This window comes from Lithobates pipiens, unplaced genomic scaffold, assembly GCF_037356315.1.
Source record: "Lithobates pipiens isolate NorthernLeopardFrog02 unplaced genomic scaffold, aLitPip1_a1.2 Scaffold_19, whole genome shotgun sequence".
NCBI lineage: Eukaryota > Metazoa > Chordata > Amphibia > Anura > Ranidae > Lithobates > Lithobates pipiens.
In genome coordinates, this window is record NW_027507764.1 from 176,206,998 (window position 1) to 176,229,235 (window position 22,238).

Sequence of the window (22,238 nt, forward strand, 5' to 3'; positions counted from 1 at the left end):
GTGTTAAGCAGGAATTCCGTTCCTGGCTTTGGTTCCATGCAAGATAGTAACCATAATAATCTAATAGAAAGCTTATAGATTAATCTAGCAGCACACTTATATAGCCTGAAAAGAATAAGCACAGACATATGTCGATGTTGCAACTGAGAATGAATTAATGATGGCAGTGGCGTAGTGTGGGTTGTCAGCACTTGGGGCAAGAGAAGTAATTTGCGCCCCCTAACCTGTGGACTTTTACCACTCCCCGAGTCCCTTCAAAAACAATAGTACTGACCTACCCGATTCCTTTACTGACCATTACACACTATACTGACTACTATACCATACTGTCCACTACACTGACCACTAAACTGTCCACTACACTACACTGACCACTACACTATACTGTGCACTACACTACACTGAGAAATACACTGTCCACTATACTATACTGTACACTACACTGTCCACTACACTACACGGTCCACTACACTGACCACTATACTATACTGTCCACTACACTACACTGTCCACTACACTGACCGCTACACTACACTGACCACTATACTGACCACTATACTGTCCACTATACTACACTGAGAACTACACTGACCACTACACTGACCGCTACACTACACTGACCACTATACTGTCCACACCACTACACTGACCACTACACTGACCACTATACTGTCCACTACACTACACTGAGAACTACACTGACCACTATACTATACTGTCCACTACACTACACTGTCCACTACACTGACCGCTATACTACACTGACTACTATACTGTCCACACCACTACACCGACCACTGCACTTACCACTACACTGACCACTATACTGTTAACTACACTGTCCACTATACTATACTGTCCACTACACTGTCCACTACACTGACCACTATACTATACTGTCCACTACATTACACTGTCCACTACACTGACCGCTACACTACACTGACCACTATACTGTCCACACCACTACACTGACCACTATACTGTCCACTATACTGTGCACTACACTACACTGAGAACTACACTGACCACTATACTATACTGTCCACTACACTACACTGTCCACTACACTGACCAATATACTACACTGACCACTATACTGTCCACACCACTACACCGACCACTACAGTGACCACTATACTGTCCACTACACTGTCCACTACACTGACCACTACACTGACCACTATACTATACTGTACACTACACTGTCCACTAGACTACACGGTCCACTACACTGACCACTATACTATACTGTCCACTACACTACACTGTCCACTACACTGACCGCTACACTACACTGACCACTATACTGTCCACACCACTACACTGCCCACTATACTGACCACTATACTGTGCACTACACTACACTGAGAACTACACTGACCACTATACTATACTGTCCACTACACTACACTGTCCACTACACTGACCGCTATACTACACTGACCCTATACTGTCCACACCACTACACTATACTACACTGACCACTACACTATACTACACTGACCACTATACTTAACTGACCACTACACTGTCCACTACACTGACCAATACACTGTCCACTACACTATACTGACCACTACACTACACTGACCACTATACTTAACTGACTGCTACACTGTCCACTACACTATCCAATACACTAACCACTATACTATACTGTTCACTATACTATACTGTCCACTACACTGACCACTATACTGTCCACTACACTGTCCACACCACTACACTGACCACTACACTGTCCACACCACTACACTGACTACTATGCTGACCAATATACTGTCCACACCACTATACTGGCCACACCACTACACTGTCCACACCACTACACTGACCACTATACTGTCCACACCACAATACTGACCACTACACTATACTGACCACTACACTGACCACACCACTACACTGTCCATTATACTGTCCACACCACTACACTGACCACTACACTGACCAGTACACTGACCACTATACTACACTGACCACTATACCGTCCTCTATACTGTCCACTACACTACACTGACCACTATACTGACTATACTACACAGTACACTACACTACACTGACCACTATACTGACTATACTACACAGTACACTACACTACACTGACCACTATACTGACTATACTACACAGTATACTACACTGCACTGACCACTATACTGTCCTGCCTAAAGTCTTCTTATACTAACACTACATATACGGTGTCCCTCTCCCCCCCCCCCCCCCCCCACCCAGCCCGTGTCCATCCATTCCTCACCTTCTTCTTCATGTTCTGCATAGGTCCGGACACCGGAGCATAGGAGGAGGAGGAGGAGAAGACAGCGGCCCTGGCGGCTCACACTTTTCAGTGCTTGTCTCCCCTGTGCTCTGGCCGTCATGTTCAGTGTTTCCTGGCGCACTGTGATTGGGTGTATGGGAGTCATGTGCAGAGGCGGGACTTCAGGAGCTACCGCGATCGCGGACAGGCCAGTCCCACGCCGCACATGACCTCCATACGCCCAATCACAGGGCGCCGGACACTAAACATGGCAGCCAGAGTGTGGGGGACACAGGAAATTCTAATTAGATGGAGGCAGCCAGTAGTGACACTACTGGCATGAAATTGAGCCTCCCTAAATGTCGCGCCCAGGGCCATGGCACCCCCACGCTACGCCACTGAATGATGGCTCTTTTATTCAGACAAAAGTGCTGGAATTCTTCACTCTTTTAAATATGAATTTGAACCTAAGGAGGTTGAGCTGCTGCACACTTTGCTGTCAGCACTGATAACAGATAAGCAGTGGTATGCCCTGGCGCTTGCTGTATTATGTGGTTTACTGACACTTAAAATGCAATCTGCATGTTTTTTTTTTAGTTATTCGATAGCAACTTGACTTTCTATCTATTTGCCATTTAAATCGCTGACTTAATATTTTTTTTCTTCAGATGAAATTAACTCTTATCCAGGATCAGCTTTTCAAGCAGAATGTGAAGGACGCGGAGATTCATTGATCTCTCTTGCAGAAAAGTAAGCTGTGATGCTATATACCCTTATGATATATTTGGTTTCAGATTAGACCATAATAGATGAGGATAAGTGAAAAGAAATCTTTGTTTTAAGCCATGTGGGGCTTTGTGATATAAGTACAGAGCAATATATTAGTATGTGCACTGTACTCCTGAACCACACTTTCTATGGTATAGCAAAATATGTATGAGTTGGTAAAGTGATTATCTGCTTTAAAATTAAGTATCAGAATAAAAATGTCTTCAAATAGATTTGAATATGAATTTGGCATAGTGATTATAAATACCAATGTGATATTTCTAAGGGTTTGTGAAACACAAGAAAACTTTTCTTACTGCATCTACATGATGGGTCTACAACTTGCATTTAGCACACACAGCTGGAGGTTTGAAGATTGGAAGTGTTTTTTTTACAGGAAAATTTTCTGTGTTCTTGATTATATGACTGCTTACCAACCGTATCACTTAGATATACACCTGCAAGATAGCTCTGCTGCACCAGATCACGTACTAGGTATGTGACCTGGCACTTCCAGGCAGGGGGCGCATGCCACCAGCGACCCAGCTGTGCTGTGATTAAACACAGCAGATGCCAATCATGGGGTGCCAGCTAATGCATGACCGCTGGCAACCACCGATCGTCTGGAAGACACAGAGCTCTACCTTTGTAAACAAGGCTGAGCTCTGTCCTGTCAGCAGGGAAGTAATATATTTTTTTTCCCTGGAAAGGGAAAGACAATCCATTATTTTCCTTAGTAAAAGCAGCACATATAGTACACAGAAACACTGGCTAGGCACACATTTAACCCTTTGATCGCCCAAGATGTTTAACCCTTTCCCAGCCAGTGTCATTAGTACAGTGCATACTTTTAGCACTGATCACTGTATTAGTATTACTGGTTCCCAAAAAGTGTCAGTGTCATATTGTTCGCTGCAATATCAGAGCCCCTCTATAAGTCGCTGATCGCTGCCATTACTATTATAAAAATAAATAAAAATTCCAGTATATATATATAATATTTTGTAGATGCTATAACTTTGCGCAAGCCAATCAATATAGGCTTATTGGGATTTTTTCTTTCAACCAAAAATATGTAGCAGAATACATATTGGCTTAAATTTATGAAGAAATTAGATTTTTAAAAATTTTTTATTGCGTATGTTTTATAGCAGAAAGTAAAAAAATATTGTTCATTTTTCACAATTGTCTGCTTTTATTGTTTATAAAGCAAAAAAAAAAACTGCAGTGGTGATCAAATACAACCAAAAAAAAACCTCTATTTGTGGGGAAAAAAAGAGCATACATTTATTTCACTTATGTACAGCATGCCTGACTGTGCATTTGTACGTTAAAGTGATGCATTGCCATATCGCAAAAAATGGCCTGGTCATGAAGGAGGGTAAATCTGCCGGAGGTCAAGTGGATAACTAAGCATTTTCCGATCATTTGATATATAAGTCTATATTTGAACATTTATGTAACATAATCTGTTAGGGGTTGAACAGCCAGGAGCAATCTATGATATTGGCTATAACCTGTTTGGAAAGCAAATAGGTTCTTGTTTGTATAATTTAAGTTACTTAACTTTGATCCCTTTTAAATATTATAACCCGAGCAACTTCAAACAATGCTTCTGGCCATTTATAGTGTATATTAGTACTTATCATTTCTTTAAACTCCAAAAAATACATGGGGACAAAATTGTAAATTCCCCCAAAAAATATGAAAATGGACCTTAAACTTAGGAACACATTTTTATTTGAAGCTGAACTGTGGGGAAAAAAATTGTAATTTAAATATATTCCATAATAACCTTGAAAAATAAAAACAGTTTTAAAATGCCTTTACCAACCCAGATATTGCCTTTTCAGAGGGGCCCATCAGGTCCACCCACTACAGGCTGCATGTACAAAACTAAAGGGGGCAGATAAAAGACCAGTCACCCTACACAAGGAGAAAGTGCATTTTGCCATGGACACAAGAAGGGGTGAGCTTCGAGTTCGAGTCGAACTCATGTTCGACTCGAACATTGCCTGTTCGCCTGTTCAGCGAACAGTGAACAATTTGGGCTGTTCGCAGCAAATTCGAAAAGCCGGAACACCCTATACAAGTCTATGGGAGAAATCTAAAGTGCTCATTTTAAAGGGTAATATGCAAGTTACTGTCCTAAAAAGTGTTTGGGGACCTGGGTCCTGCCCGAGGGGACATGGATCAATGCAAAAAAAAGTTTTAAAAACGGCAGTTTTTTCAGGAGCAGTGATTTTAATAATGATTAAAGTGAAACAATAAAAGTGTAATATTCCTTTAAATTTCATAGCTGGGGGGTATCTATAGTATGCCTGTGAAGGGGCGCATGTTTCCCGTGCTTAGAACTGTCCCTGCACAAAGTGTCATTTTAAAGTGTCAAAGTGTCATTTTTTTTAAAAGTCTTTTAAAATCACTTGCGGCTAAATTGTCGGCTCCCCGTAATACAGAGAACACTCAATGAGTGTTCTCTGTATTAGCCGACAATTCATTCATTCATTGATAAAAAATTTAAAAAAAAAGCGTGGGGGTTCCCCTAAATTCAATTACCAGGCCCTTCAGGTCTGACATGGATATTAAGGGGAACCCCGTGTCAAATTAAAAAAAAAATTGACGTGGGGGTCCCCCTAAATATCCATACCAGACCCTTCAGGTCTGATATGGATATTAAGGGGAACCCCGCATCAAATTAAAAAAAAAATTTGATGTGGGGTCCCCCTAAAAATCCATACCAGAGCCTTTATCCGAGCACGCAACCTGGCAGGCTGCAGGAAAAGAGGGGGGGACGAGAGAGCGCCCCCCCTCCCTCCTGAACCGTACCAGGCCACATACCCTCAACATTGGGAGGATGCTTTGGGGGTCTGTGACCCCTCAAAACACCTTGTCCCCATGTTGATGAGGACAAGGGCCTCATCCTCACAACCCTGGCCGGTGATTGTGAGGGTCTGCGGGCGGGGGGCTTATCAGAATCTGGAAGCCCCCTTTAACAAGGGGACCCCCAGATCTCGCCCCCCCCCTGTTTGAAATGGTAAGGGGGTACAAAAGTACCCCTACCATTTCACAAAGAAAGTGTAAAAATGGTTAAATAAGACAAACACACTTTTGAAAAATTCCTTTATTAAAAATAAAAAAAATAAAAAGATTCCAGCGGTGCTAATCCACTCTTGCTATCCAGCGACGAATCTCCGGGGTCCAGCGATGAATGATCATATCCAGCGACGGGGGATCTCTCAGTCCAGCGCTGTCCATACATCCATCTTCTTTCTCCAGTGCGGAGACACTGCGGAGATCCCAGCGCTGACGTTTCTTATATTAGGATCGCGGGCCACCTTGGATAGCAAGAGTGGATTAGCACCGCTGGAATCTTTTTTTAATTTTTTTATTTTTAATAAAGGAATTTTTCAAAAGTGTGTTTGTCTTATTTAACCATTTTTACACTTTCTTTGTGAAATGGTAGGGGTACTTTTGTACCCCCTTACAATTTCAAACAGGGGGGGCAGGATCTTGGGGTCCCCTTGTTAAAGGGGGCTTCCATATTCTGATAAGCCCCCCGCCCGCAGACCCTCACAACCACCGGCCAGGGTTGTGAGGATGAGGCCCTTGTCCTCATCAACATGAGGACAAGGTGCTTTGAGGGGTCACAGACCCCCAAAGCATCCTCCCAATATTTAGGGTATGTGGCCTGGTATGGTTCAGGAGGGAGGGGGGCCGCTCTCTCGTCCCCCCCTCTTTTCCTGCGGCCTGCCAGGTTGCATGCTCGGATAAAGGGTCTGGTATGGATTTTTAAGGGGATCCCCACGTCAATTTTTTTTTAAAATTTGATGCAGGGTTCCCCTTAATATCCATATCAGACCTGAAGGGTCTGGTATGGATATTTAGGGGGACCCCCACATCAATTTTTTTTTTAATTTGACACGGGGTTCCCCTTAATATCCATGTCAGACCTGAAGGGCCTGGTAATTGAATTTAGGGAAACCCCCACGCTTTTTTTTTTAAAATCAATAATCAATGAATGAATGAATTGTCAGCTAATACAGAGAACACTCATTGAGTGTTCTCTGTATTACGGGACCCGACAATATAGCCGCAAGTGATTTTAAAAGACTTTTTTTCCTGCACAAATGACACTTTGTGCAGGGACAGTTCTAAGCACGGGAAACATGCGCCCCTTCACAGGCATACTGTAGATACCCCCCAGCTACGAAATTTAAAGGAATATTACACTTTTATTGTTTCACTTTAATCATTATTAAAATCACTGCTCCTTAAAAAACGTCTGTTTTTAAAACTTTTTTTTGCATTGATCCATGTCCCCTCGGGCAGGACCCAGGTCCCCAAACACTTTTTAGGACAGTAACTTGCATATTACCCTTTAAAATGAGCACTTTAGATTGTGAACGTTGGAGTCCCATAGACTTTAATAGGGTTCTAAAGTTCACACGAAGTTTAGGTCTGTTCGCAGGTTCTGGTGCGAACCGAACAGGGGGGTGTTCGGCTCATCCCTAGACACAAGCTCTAAAATGATGAAAGATAGGATCTGACTGGGTAATATGGATTACACAGACAGGATTCTCTCCAGGATTGATCAGGGAAAACAGTGGTGAAACAAACCTACTGTTGTGAACATTATTATGGTATCTTTTATATTAAGCTTTGCAAAGCTTGTGCTCTATGTGGCTTAATAATTTCTGCCTTTCACACCAACCCATAATAGCAAACAACTTTTTAGAAGATGAGATCAACATGTGCTAGGTGACACCACAACAGGGTTTGTTGATAATCTTGATGTCTGCAGTTAAGAATGTGGCTGAAACTACCGCTAAGGCACTACTACGTGTTGTTGTTGGTGTGCTGCACTACAAAAATGGCAATAAATGTGATGTTTGCTATTACAAGTTGAAGAGAAAAGCAGAGGCATTTACAATAACTTAGATATTGTACATTTTTCTGGAGTAGAATTTGTACACGGTTCTGGCACAGATTTGTGCCAGAACTGTGTTTGGAACAAATTCCTGCAAAGTACAAGCAAAACTCTAAGTTGCTGCAAAGCGTTTGATATTGCAGTAATCAATAAAGTAGCTCAGGCACAATACTACTCTTGGCTGAATCAAACAAAGTGCAAGATATCCACAGTTCATTGGCCTCACAGATAGGCACAATTAGATGCAGACAAAACATCCAAAAATAAATGTGGTAGATATGGTAGAAATGTGGGAAGTCGCACACATGCCAATAAGGAATAGTTGAAGTTTTGTTTTGTAAACACCCTGACCAATGCAGTGATGGGTCTCCAGGCTTGTCTGGACTTAAAACAAATGCAGTTGGCATTGTGTGCAAAATATTTTAAATTCACAGTCTTCTGGTGCTAATAGTTCTGATATTCTTAGTAAGTACAAGGATGTCTTTCCTGGACTAGGATCATTTCCTGGGGAATACAAAGTCCATGTGAATCGAAAAACTAGCCCCTAATTCGAAGTAACATTGAACGAAAAAAAAAGAGGAAAGAAGAAAACAGAGAATTACCGTTAAACATATATAAACAAGGTCAAGGATAAATCCAAGGAAAAATTCCAAGCTTACTTACCGACCAGCCCGCGGACATCCAAATCAACCTGTCTAACAGTATGCATTAAAAACAGGGGTTTAGTCTGCACACATTTGCAAATACATGCGTAAGCTACAGGCCATTTCAAGGCACACTGGTATCTGTAGTTCCTATCACTGACTGATGGGTGAATCCACAGTGTAAGCACATGCATTATGATTATTAGGTGGAGAGCAGATGGGCTGAAGGGAGCCCACCCCTTCTTAAATGTACAGGTGCACACTTAGCACCCAGTAAACAAGGGCTTCAAAGGTTTTTAATGCATACTGTTAGACAGGTTGATTCAGTTGTCCGTGGGCTGATCGGTAAGTAAGCTTGTAATTTTTCCTTGGATTTATCCTTGGCCTTGTTTATATCTATGTGCTGCTTATCGTAATGGCCAGTCATAGGTAGGGGGTAGTGGACCCCTTTTTTGCAACAATATTATATTGTTCAGGCTGCACACTGACACCTGAAGGGGTAGGCTCCCTTCAGTCCATCTGCCCTCCATCTACTCATTAGAATGCATGTGCTTCCACTGTGGAGTCACTCTCCAGTCAGTGATAGGAATTACAGATACCAGGGTGCCTTGACGTGGCCTGCAGCTTACGTGTTTTCAAATGTGTGCATACATATGCGCCGTATGGTCTGAGGGCTGAAAGGCTGAACTCCCAACCCCACTTAAACCTCTGCAGCAATGCTGGCAGCACTCATACGTATATTTTCCCAAAGACAACCTCTGGATATGATGCTGAGCACATGCACTCAACTTCTTTGGTCGACTATGGCGAGGCCTGTTCTGAGTGGAACCTGTCCTGTTAAACCACTGTATGGTCTTGGCCACTGTGCTGCAGCTCAGTGTCAGGGTCTTGGCAATCTTCTTATAGCCTAGGCCATCTTTATGTAGAGCAACAATTCTTTTTTTCAGATACTCAGAGAGTTCTTTACCAATGAGTTGCCATGTTGAACTTTCAGTGACCAGTATGAGAGACTGAGAGCAATAACACCAAATTTAACACACCTGCTCCCCATTCACACCTGAGACCTTGTAACAATAACAAGTCACATGACACCGGGGAGGCAAAATGGCTAATTGGGCCCAAATTTGGACATTTTCACTTAGGGGTGTACTCACTTTTGTTGCCAGCGGCTTACGCATTAATGGCTGTGTGTTGAGTTATTTTAAGGGGACAACAAATTTTAACTTTTATACAAATTGTACACTCACTACTTTACATTGTAGCAAAGTGTAATTTCTTCAGTTTTGTCACATTATAAGATATAATAAAGTATTCACAAAAATGTGAGGGGTGTCCTCGCTTTTGTGAGATACAATCTGTGTGTGTGTGTGGAAAAAACATAAAGGGGTTTATTTACTAAAGGTAAATCCAATTTACGCTGCACTGTAGATCTGAGGGGGACATGCAAGGAAAATAAACAGCATTTTTGCTTGTACATGATTTGATGATAAAATGAGCAGTTTCCCCTCATTTCAGATCTTCCCCTCAGATATAAAGCGACTGCACTTCCAAGTGCACTTCCAGTGCAAGTGAATTTGCCTTTTCGTAAATCAACCCATAGGAGTCCTATTGGTTAAGCCTTTGTTAACGAAGGATGGTGTCACATCTACAAACATGCAATACTGCAAATTTAATAAGTTTGAAAGCAATATTTTGGTTCGCTATTGGCAATGGATTCATATTTCATTGTTATAGTTTTAAGAAATCAGCACATTTACAATTGTGTTAACTAAACATTAGTAAAACTGAATATATTTTTTATTTTGCTAAAATAGAGTTTAACAGGTTCAAGTGATTAATAATCATTCATAAAAGCAGTATTTTATATTATTTGATTGCTTAGTACCACTTATTAGTTTATGTGTTAATGGTAATGACAATAAATATGATCATCAATGTAATAATCATTGAATGGGATATCCCTTTAGTGTTTACTACACTGAAGTCCAAGTCGAACCCACAGAACAAGCGGGAGAGTATGCAGAAAGAGAAGTGGAAGAATACTATTATGAGGAAGAAACAGAGAGTGATATTGTTCCAGAAACTACACAGACTGTGAATCTATCGACTGAGACAGGGGTCAAAATCACTGGTATGTATTAGCATGCACATACACAAATATGTCTCAAAAATAAATTTCTGGTGAATTTCATCCTCATCTAACATATCCCAAGTGAATATTTCAAGAGAGAAAAAAAAAAGACATCTGCAGACCAGTTGTCTAAGTAATAAACAGCTGCATTTCGAGAAATAGTTTTGCGGCTTATTTAAATCCACTAGGCTAAGTTCACATGTTTTTTTAATTCCAGCTTCCCTATGTACCCATATACAATTAACCACCTCAGCCCTGGAGTATTTGGCTGCTCAATGACCAGACCCCTTTTTACAATTTGGCACTGCGCTGCTTTAAATGATAATTGTGGTTCATGCAATGCTGTACCCAAACAAAATTTGCCTCTTTTCTCCCCAAAAATAGAGCTTTCTTTTGATGGTATTTGATTGCCTTTTTAATTTTTGAGATATAAACGGAAAAATATATTTTCTACTTTTTGTTATAAAAAAATCCAATAAACTCAATTTTAGTCATACATTTAGGCCAAAATGCATTCAGCCACATGTCTTTGGTAAAAAAAAAATGTCAATAAGCCTGTATTTATTGGTTTGCACAAAAGTTATAGCTTCTACAAACTAGGGTACATTTTCTGGAATTTACGCAGCTTTTAGTTATGACTGCCTATCTCAATTTTTGAGGTGCTAAAATAGCAGGGCCGTACATACCTCCCCAAATGACCCCATTTTGGAAAGAAGAAATCCCACAGAAATTGCTGAGAGGCACGTTGAGCCCATTGAATATTTTATTTTTTGTCACAAGTGATTGAAAAATGACAAAAAAATTACACAAAGTTGTCACTAAATTATATATTGCTCACACGTGCCATGATTATATGTGAAATGACACCCCAAAATACATTCTGCTGCTTCTTTTGAGTATGAGGATACCTCATGTGTGAGACTTTTTGGAAGCCTAGCCGCGTACAGGACCCCGAAAACGTTTTTAAGGGCGTAATTTCTAAGGGCGTAATTTCTAAGGGCGTAAATTTTTGATTTCACTCGTCACTACCTATGACAGCTTGCGAAGGCCATAAAATGCCAAGACAGCACAAAACCCTCTAAATGACCCGATTTTGAAAATTAGACACCTCAAGCTATTTGATGATAGGCATGTTGAGTCCATGGAATATTTTATATTTTGCCACAAGTTGCAGGAAAATATATATATTTTTTTTTGCACAAAGTTGTCACTAAGTTATACATTGTTCAAACATTCCATGGGCATATGTGAAATTACTCCCCAAAATACATTCTGCTACTTCTGAGTATGGAGATACCACATGTGTGAGACTTTTTGGGAGCCTATCCGTGTACAGGACCCCGAAAAACCAATCACCACCTTCAGGCTTTCTAAGGCCGTAAAATGGTGATTTCACTTCCTTACTACCTATCACAGTTTCGGGGCCATGAAATGTCAAAATAGCACAAAACACCCCTAAATTACCCCATTTTGAAAATTAGACACCCCAAGCTATCTGATGATAGGCATGTTGAGTCCATGGAATATTTTATATTTTGCCACAAGTTGCGGAAAATGTAAACATTTTTTTTATTTTGTACAAAGTTGTCATTAAATGATATATTGTTCAAACATGCCATGGTTATATGTGGAATTACACCCCAAAATACATTCTGCTGCTTCTCCTGAGTATGGGGATACCACATGTATGAGACTTTTTGGCAGTCTAACCACGTACAGGACCCCGAAAACCAATCACCGCCTTCAGGCTTTCTAAGGGCAGAAATGTTTGATTTCACGTCTCCCTGCCTATCACAGTTTCGGAGGCCATTAAATGCCCAGATAGCATAAACCCCCACAAAATACCCCATTTTGGAAAGTAGACACCCAAAGCTATTTGCCGAGAGTCATGTATCATTTTTGTTGTTACAGTGGTGTGAAAAAGTGTTTGCCCCCTTCCTCATTTCCTGTTCCTTTGCATGTTTGTCACACTTAAGTGTTTCGGAACATCAAACCAATTTAAACAATAGTCAAGGACAACACAAGTAAACACAAAATGCAATTTGTAAATGAAGGTGTTTATTATTAAAGGTGAAAAAAAATCCAAGCCATCATGGCCCTGTGTGAAAAAGTGATTGCCCCCCTTGTTAAAACATACTATAACTGTGGTTGTCCACACCTGAGTTCAATTTCTCTAGCCACACCCAGGCCTGATTATTGCCACACCTGTTCACAATCAAGGCATCACTTAAATAGGAGCTGCTTGACACAGTAAGGTCCACCAGAAGATCCTTAAAAGCTACACATCATGCCGAGACCCAAAGAAATTCAGGAACAATTGAGAAAGAAAGTAATTGAGATCTATCAGTCTGGAAAGGGTTATAAAGCCATTTCCAAAGCTTTGGGAATCCAGCGAACCACAGTGAGAGCCATTATCAACAAATGGCGAAGACATGGAACAGTGGTGAACCTTCCCTGGAGTGGCCGGCCGCCCAAAATTACCCCAAGAGCGCAGCGACGACTCATCCAAGAGGTCACAAAAGACCCCACAACAACGTCCAAGGAACTGCAGGCCTCACTTGCCTCAGTTGAGGTCAGCGTTCATGCCTCCACCATCAGGAAAAGACTGGGCAAAAATGGCCTGCATTGCAGAGTTCCAAGGAGAAAACCACTGCTGAGCAAAAAGAACATCAAAGCTCGTCTCAATTTCTCCACAACACATCTTGATGATCCCCAAGACTTTTGGGACAACATTCTGTGGACCGATGAGACAAAAGTGGAACTCTTTGGAAGGTGTGTGTCCAAGTATATCTGGCGTAGAAGGAACACTGCATTTCATAAAAAGAACATTATACCAACAGTAAAATATGGTGGTGGTAGTGTGATGGTCTGGGGCTGTTTTGCTGCTTCAGGACCTGGAAGACTTGCCGTGATAAAAGGAACTATGAATTCTGCTGTCTACCAAGAGATCCTGAAGGAGAATGTCCGACCATCTGTTCGTGTACTCAAGCTGAAACAAACTTGGGTTCTGCAGCAGGACAATGATCCTAAACACACCAGCAAGTCCACCACCGAATGGCTGAAGAAAAACAAAATGAAGACTTTGGAGTGGCCTAGCCAAAGTCCTGACCTGAATCCTATTGAGATGTTGTGGTATGACCTTAAAAAGGCCGTTCATGCTCGAAAACCCTCTAATGTAACTGAATTAGGACAATTCTGCAAAGATGAGTGGGCCAAAATTCCTCCAGGACGCTGTAAAAGCCTCATTGCACGTTATCGCAAACGCTTGGTTGCAGTTGTTGCTGCTAAGGGTGGCCCAACCAGTTATTAGGTTTAGGGGGCAATCACTTTTTCACACAGGGCCATGATGGTTTGGATTTTTTTTCACCTTTAATAATAAACACCTTCATTTACAAATTGCATTTTGTGTTTACTTGTGTTGTCCTTGACTATTGTTTAAATTGGTTTGATGTTCCGAAACACTTAAGTGTGACAAACATGCAAAGAACAAGGAAATGAGGAAGGGGGCAAACACTTTTTCACACCACTGTATCTCAGGGAATGTAAATGTCCCCTATGACAGCAATAGGTAGTGACAGGTACTCTTTTTTTGAAAAAAATTGGGTTTAGTAGATCTCTCCTCTGTCCTCAAAGCATCTGACCACACCAAGATCGGTGTGAAACCTAAGTCATGAAATGCTCATAGCTTCCAGTTTCTTAGGCCATAGAGATGATTGGAGCCATTCTGGTCTCCGATCAGCTCTATGGTCAGCTGGCGGAACCACTGGCTGCATTCTCGGGTTCCCTGTTGGGACAGGAGAGACAGAGAAAACCATGGAAGATGGTGGGGAGGGACGTTCCCCACCACTGCTTGTAAAAGCAGTTTACAGGCTAATTAGCTGCTAGGATGGCTTTTACACTGCTGGCTGAAAAGAATGATACCAAGATGATCATTGTGTTTTAACCACTCCAAGTCCAGCAAAATACTAGTATGTTGCTGGTCCTTGTTGGGCTAATATCGCAATGTTGTTTTTTTCATGCAGCCTGTGGGCTTGATCGGTGGGTATGCCCACCATTAGAATACCACCCTTCATCCACCCACTTCTAATGATTGGCATACATGCACAATTTTCTTTTAACTGTGGTGGTGAAATCACCTCCTACAGCGCTGGAGTCGCTGATTTACGTATTGTGGGAGCAAATGCTGTTGCTGTCAAGATTAATAAATCAGTGCTGCAGCTGAATGGCGTACCGCTAAACAAATGATGATTAACAATAAAACAAAGTAACATTACAGTATAACAGTAAGACTTACCATACCTGCAAAGCAAATACAATATAACATAGTCAAAATAAAACATTTTTTAACGCAATCTGTGCATAAAAAATATATGCCGAAGCATGGGGGCAATCTGCCCCTAATGTTAGGAGCAAATTTCTCCTCCATCCCTGCCCCCATGCTTCAGCATATATGCTCTTTTTTTTAACTGTGGTGGTGAAATCACCTCCTGCAACACCGGAGTCATGGCTTTATGTATCATAGAAGAAAATGCTATATTGCTGCCCCCTGAAAATCACAGTAGGTCTTATTTTTGGGTTTAGGTCTAATTTTCCGGGAATCACTATATATACACATATATATATGTGTGTATATAGTGTTTCCCGGAAAATTAGACCTAAACCCAAAAATAAGACCTACTGTGATTTTCAAGGGGCAGCAATATAAGCCCTACCCTGAAAATAAGCCTTAGTTTAAAGTGCTTGTAAAATGCTAGAATCCATGCTATTGTAGTATTATATACTGTAAACTGTGTATGTTTCCGTAGTTTCTAATTGTTTGAAATACTTTTGGTATAGCACCCCTCGGCGCTCGACTGACCTCTCGCTGCTCTCCTCCTCTTCTCCCAACTGTTAGGGGGATCTCGCCCCCCCCTCCCCCTCTGCAGTGCTCAGAACGGGGAAGAGAGCTCCGGCAGGTCACTGAAGCAACCAGCGGTGCTATAAGAAGGTATTTGGCACAATCAGATTACAGAAATATGCACAGTTTACATTATATAATACTGTAATAGAATGGATTCTAGCATTTTACAAGCACTTTTACTTGGTTCCACTGGGGATTCCTGACAGGTAGGGAAGGAGAGAGAAGACAGCAAATGGCATAATAGGACCTACCCTGAAAATAAGCCCTACTGCATCTTTTGTTGCCAAAATTAATATAGGACCCAGGCTTATTTTTGGGGAAACGCGGTATATATTTTGCCATTTTTATCATTTAGCATTATTTAAATAACATGACATTGGTATGCATTTTGGAATTATAGCATCAGACTGCTCTGGTGGCAGTAGAGAAGACAATTATCATTTTAGAAGTTAATTTGAGAAAGGACCTAGTAAGACAAATGCATTCTTATTAAAACTGGAAATTCACTTTAAATGAAAATGGTAAAAGCTACTCTGAAATGATGTCACATAGTTTAGGCAGGTTATCACAAGCATTGTAAGCAAGATACTAGCTACATCTTTTTTTTTATTTTTTTATTTGTGCAACTCTGTAAAGCATTTTGCAGTGCATGTCACACAGACCCATGGTAGGGTATCCAGTAAATTGGGGTATGATAATCTGTTTCCTGTTTATTTTTAAGTCCACAGTATATAATATTAGGACGCTCATCCAGTATATTGGGAACTTTTGGATGTCCAAAGTATGGTATTAAAAGTGTATGTAAAGGCAGAACTTTTACTTCTAAATGTTGGATAGAGTGGGAGTGTTTAGACCCTCTGTCAAGGTTTTTTTGCTGTTTGTGTCCCATGGGGGAAGATTTGCCCCCCTATTTCCTCTAGTTACTATGGTCATTGTCACATAGAAGACAAGGGGAAATCCTAAATGTTTTCTTCTCATTTCCTGGTCTATCCCAAGGGTGGGAATTAAAGGAATATCTTTTTAGGGTTAAATTAAATATGCAGTAAGCATTTAATGTCCATGTGAGGTATGTGCTTTATTTTATGTAAGGAGGCCGTATCTGCATTTCATTTTATTATTTTTATTGTAAAATGATAGTAAATTATTCTGTTTCTGATTCTGATCTTCCCTGTTGGACACTGACAGCAAAAAAATAACCTGAGGTTTCATTCCTTCCTAACTCAGTCTATAACTAAAAAAATACAGATCAAAATACAATTAAAGGAAAAACATTCTTTTTAGTTTTGGATAGAGTGGAGAGGGTTAGAACAGTTTTGATTGCCGTCTGTGCCCTCTTTAGGGAGATACACCATCTCTCTTTATCCTGCTTACAATTATCATTGAAAGTGAAAGTAAAAGGAAATCCCAAATTTTGGGTTGTCCCCAGAAAAGAAATAGAATAGAGGGGAAATCTTCCCATTTGGAAACTAGTTCTGGAGACCTGGGAATCCTTAAGAAATTGTCTTACTTTGCAGGGATTTCCTCTCACTTTCTGTTTGGCTATGGGACAGGGAGTGAAGATAAATCTCAGCAATGAGACCCAGACAGTGAAAAAAAATGTGACAGGGGTTATAACCCCCCCACCACACCCTTCCTATCCAAAATGGAAAAAAGTTTTGACTACGGTTCTTTTACTACTTTAAAGGGGTTGTAAAGGTTTTTTTTTCTTTTTTAAATAACAAACATGTTATACTCACCTCCACTGTGCAGCTCGTTTTGCACAGAGTGGCCCCAAACCTGGTCTTCTGGGGTCCCTCGGTGGGTATCTCAGGCTCCCCCCCACAAGTACTTCTCACGTTCATGCAAGCTCCCTTGCATGGTGATACAGCCATGATACAGCCAGCGGCCATAGCCATAGCCGCTCACTGTATCTCTAAGCCCCACCCTCCAGCGCGCCGCGTCATTGGATGTGATTGACAGCAGCCAATGGCTGCGCTGCTTTCAATCCACCCACTTTAACCAATCAATGGCCAGGCTGAATGGTGAAGAGGATGTCGGGGGCAAGCACAGGCCTTTTGAGGGGTCAGATAAGTAAAACGGGGGGGGGGGGGGGTTGGGGTGGCATTGCCTGATTTTTCTTCCACCTTAATGTATAGAATGCATTAAGGTGAAACATTTTTTACCTTTACAACCCCTTTAATGTCTAAAAACATGACATACAAAATGGCTGAACACTAATTATGTAGTCAACTGATTTTCAGTTAACTTAATGCTTTGACTTCTTATGAACTAAATTAATTTCATACACCAACTGTTTTGTTATTTAATGTATAACCAATGGGTTTATGTGTTACTAAATCCGAAAAAATCGGATGATTGTCCATCTTTTTTTGCTTAATAGTCGCAAGTAGAAATTGAATAGGTTACTAAAGTCACGAAAATTCTCATACGACAGAAAGTGATGTGATGTGTTGTAGTGTATTTGTATTATATTTTCGGACAACAACTGTACTGACTAAACAAAAATTGTAGGAACTGGAATCGTACGAGGAAAATTTCCGCGCTTCCGATCGAAAAATATCGGATGAATTGTCATGATCGGCTCTTGTTTTTCAGATCATGTGTATGGGCCATTAGGCTGCATTCACACCTGAGAGTTTCAAAGTCATGCATTTTTACTGCGTTTTACCGCGATTTTACTGCGGGTTTTATTGTATTTTTACCATGATTTTGCCGCAACTTTGTTCAGATCACCAATGTAAAAGCCAGAAAAATGCCTGTAATCTGCCCCAAAGAAGTGCATGTTCTTTTTTGAGCTTAGGGCGTTTTTCAGGGGTTTTGGATCAGGTTACAAAACGCTCAGATGTGAACAAGTGGCAATGAAATTAATGGGATTTTGCTTGTTGGGCGTTTTCAGTTGTTTTTTTCTTGCTTCTTTTATGAGCTGAAAACGCTCAGGTATGAATGCAGCCTTTGTATAATAAAGACATTTCTTTGGTTTTGGATAGAGTGGAGGATTAGAATACCTGTTAATTTTCTTTGCTGTACGTGCTCCATTAGGAAAATTTGCCCTCTCTATTTGTCCTGTTTCGCATTATCATTGACAGTGAAGGTAAAGGAAAATGCCACATCCCCTGAACAGTAAGCCCTTGTACACACGGTCAGAAATTCAGACGAAAAATGTCCGATCGGACCGCGTTGTCGGATAATCCGACCATGTGTGGGCTCCATCTGACTTTTTCTGTCGGAATATCCGACCAAGAAAGTTTGAGAGCTGGATATAAAATTTTCCGACAACATGATACGATCGGACTTTGTCCGATCGTTTGTAGAGAATTCCGATCTAACAAAGTGCCACGCATGAGCGTTGTCGCCTGAGCGTTGTCCCGTCGCAGTAAACGAATGTTATCACGTTCCGAACGATCGGATTTTCCCGACAACTTTGTCCAACCGTGTGTATGCAACACCAGTTTAGGACAAAAATCCATCGGAAAAAATCCAACGGATTTTGTTGTCGGAATGTCCGACCGTGTGTACAAGGGCTAACAGAGGGGAAATCTTGGGGGAAATGACCTTGGTGACAACTGATGGATTTTCTCTCACTTCTTGTTTTGGCTACGGAACAGGAAATGAAGGGAAATCTCCCCAATGGGACACAGTTGGCAAAAAACTGACAGAGGTTGCAGGGACTTACCTAGAACATTTGGCACCCGGGGTGGATCCTCAAGCTGCTTTCACACCTGAGTGTTTCAAAGTCATGCATTTTTACCGCAAATTCACTGCGATTTCACTGCATCTATATACGTGTTTTTGCTGTGATTTTGTTCAGGTTACCAATGTAAATGGCAGAAAAATGCCTGTGATCTACCCCAAAGAAGCGCATGTTCTTTTTCGACCTTAGGGCGTTTTTCAGCCATTTTGCTTCAGGTGACAGAACACTCAGATGTGAACAGGTGCCATTGAAATTAATGGGATTTTGCTTGTTGGGCGTATTTCGGGTGTTTTTTTGGGTGTACTACGAACGTTTTATGAGCTGAAAACACTCAGGTGTGAATGCAGCCTAAATCTGGCACCCATCCCAAATTTGTCACTGTAAAAATATGAACTTGGCCTACTTTAAAAGTGGACTGCAGGCCCTGCGCTGGGCTGCAAGGCTGATGCAAGGATTATTTTTCTACACAGGTGAAAGTGCAGTTTGCATTACAGTTGTTCCACAAATATTACAATATGCTCCACCACAAATATTACATTATGCTCCACCACTATTATTACAGTATGATCCACCACTAAAATTACATTATGCTCCACCACTAATAATAGATTATGCTCTACCACAAATATTACATTATGCTCCACTACTAATGTTATATGATGCTCCACCACTAATATTACATGATGCTCCACCACAAATATTACATTATACTCCACCACTAATATTACATTCCACTTCACTACAAATATTACATTATGCTCCACTACTAATGTTATATGATGCTCCACTAGTAATATTACATTATGTTCCACCACTAATATCACATTATGCACTATCGCAAATATTACATTATGCTCCACCACAAATACTACATGATGCTCCATCACTAATATTACATTGTGCTCCACCGCTAATATTACATTATGCTCTACCACAAATATTACATTATGCTCTACCACAAATAGCACAGCATGACTCCATACTGTTAAATAAGGTAAGGAGTCTCCAAACAAGACATTCAGATGAGATAGTAGATCCAGATCTTTGTAAAAGAATATAATTAGGTGCTTTTTTCATACACTGCAGTGGAGAGACACAACACACCGGTATTCAGCTCTACTAGGCCAAATGAAGAAGGAAGTGCCTCTGACTTACAAACATCAAGTTTAACAATATATACTTTATGAATATGCATAAGGTCTAGGCGTGTTATAGGTGTGACTGTATAGTTTAGTCCAATCAATGTCCATATCTTCTTAGTAGCAAGGGAGCAGTTAAATGGGTGTATACATCATGTGACTGGCAAAAAAAGAGATTTCAGCAGTATTTGGTCGGTTTAGACTGGTTTGGATAAGGAAGTCATTTTGAGCAGCTTTCTGGGTTCATATCAGTAGTTTGTGTCGTCACATATCCAACAGTTTCGATTTCCCAGGAATTGAAACTAAACAAAAAAAACTCCTATGGAAAGTAAAAAACGGAATTACCAATTCTTAAAGTAATAGTCTATTTTATATATTTATAAATATATTTTATAACTCAACATTCTCAGACCCCTATAATTCTACTCAATACCCACCAGCACATCTTTGTACCCCCAGAACACCCCTGTACTCAACAACACATCTCTGTACCCCCAGCATGCTTTTGTAATTCTTTGCACTCCCAGAATGCCTCTGAACCCCTTAGCATGCCTCTGCGCCCCAGAACATCTCCATATCCATATTTTATCCTTGTACCCTCCCAGGGCACCTCCATACCCCCTTGCTCATCTCTGCACTCCCACACACATCTTTGCACCCCCTTGCACACTTCCATCTGCCCCACAATCCTCTGCACCCCTCATATGTATCCCCAAGTACACCTTCATAACCCTAGCAAACCAGTACACCCCTGCATCCTCCTACCCACCTCTGCACCCACAGATGCCTTTGTACTCCCCAGAATGGCTTTGTTACCCCAATGAGACCTCTACATCCCCTCCCCCAGCCTGCATCTGCACCCCCAGCACACTTCTGTACCCCCCTCGTACACCTCTGCACCCCCAGAATTCTCTGTATCCTTTAAATGTGTGCACCCCGCTGCACATCTCTGCAACCCACCCCCACACACACACAAAACTCTGCACTGCTGCACTAACAATTAGCAGCTCTGTGATACCTGCTATAGTGACCTAGCAACTGACTGTACCCAAACCAGTGCCTGTCCTGGGCAGACATCCCTTCACTGTAAAATGTGAACTGCTGGCCAGAGGTGTAAAGGGAGATGCTGGGCACCACAGAGCTTCTCCCCACACCACTTCATAGCAGGCTCATATCCTCTCCTGGCTGTTTGCCTCTGCCTGCGTCCCTCCCTGCACATCGCTCAGCTGCACAGAGAGAAGGAGCGGAGTTGCCAGCCTGCTCCATTGGGACTACTAATGACAAAAAAAGAAAATATTTTACTGCACCCCTCTTAATGTGTGGCACCCGGGGCAAACTGCCCCAACCCCCCCATCCCCCCTCTCCATTGGTATGCCATTGAGAGGTTATAACCCTCCCTTACTCTATTCAAAAGTAAAAAAAAAAAGGTTTTGCCTATAGTTCTACTTCAGGATAATTCTCACCTTCTATATAACATTTTTTGTTTTAGTTTAGCATATAAAAAAAAAAAAGCCTAGCTAAACTTCTTAGCATGCCTTTGCCTTAATTGCACCTGAATTGCTAACAGATATCTGTCACATGCGCCTTCTAATTCTGCAGTATGTAAAAAGAACATGAAATTTCTAGGCATTATTCTTCTATTTTTAGCAATTTCATGAATTGTTTAATGCAGTGTGTTATCAATAACAAAAAGAGAGTATGAGTTTAATTTTTCCATAATGTTGGCATGAATTGAAAGACATCTGCAGAATTTTGCTATTATTGTGAAAAGTATTCGAGT

At 41.1% G+C, this 22,238-nt stretch overlaps 1 protein-coding gene across 1 annotated transcript in view; it reads left to right on the forward strand.

Moving 5' to 3' along the window:
• LOC143996450 (collagen alpha-4(VI) chain-like) overlaps nucleotides 1-22,238 on the forward strand; it is a 281,198-nt gene that overhangs the window by 222,898 nt on the left and 36,062 nt on the right. The window contains exons 39-40 of the mRNA XM_077491500.1: nucleotides 2,927-3,008; nucleotides 10,565-10,728. Coding sequence (XP_077347626.1) covers nucleotides 2,927-3,008; nucleotides 10,565-10,728 — 246 coding nt within the window. The remainder of the gene's footprint in view (nucleotides 1-2,926; nucleotides 3,009-10,564; nucleotides 10,729-22,238) is intronic.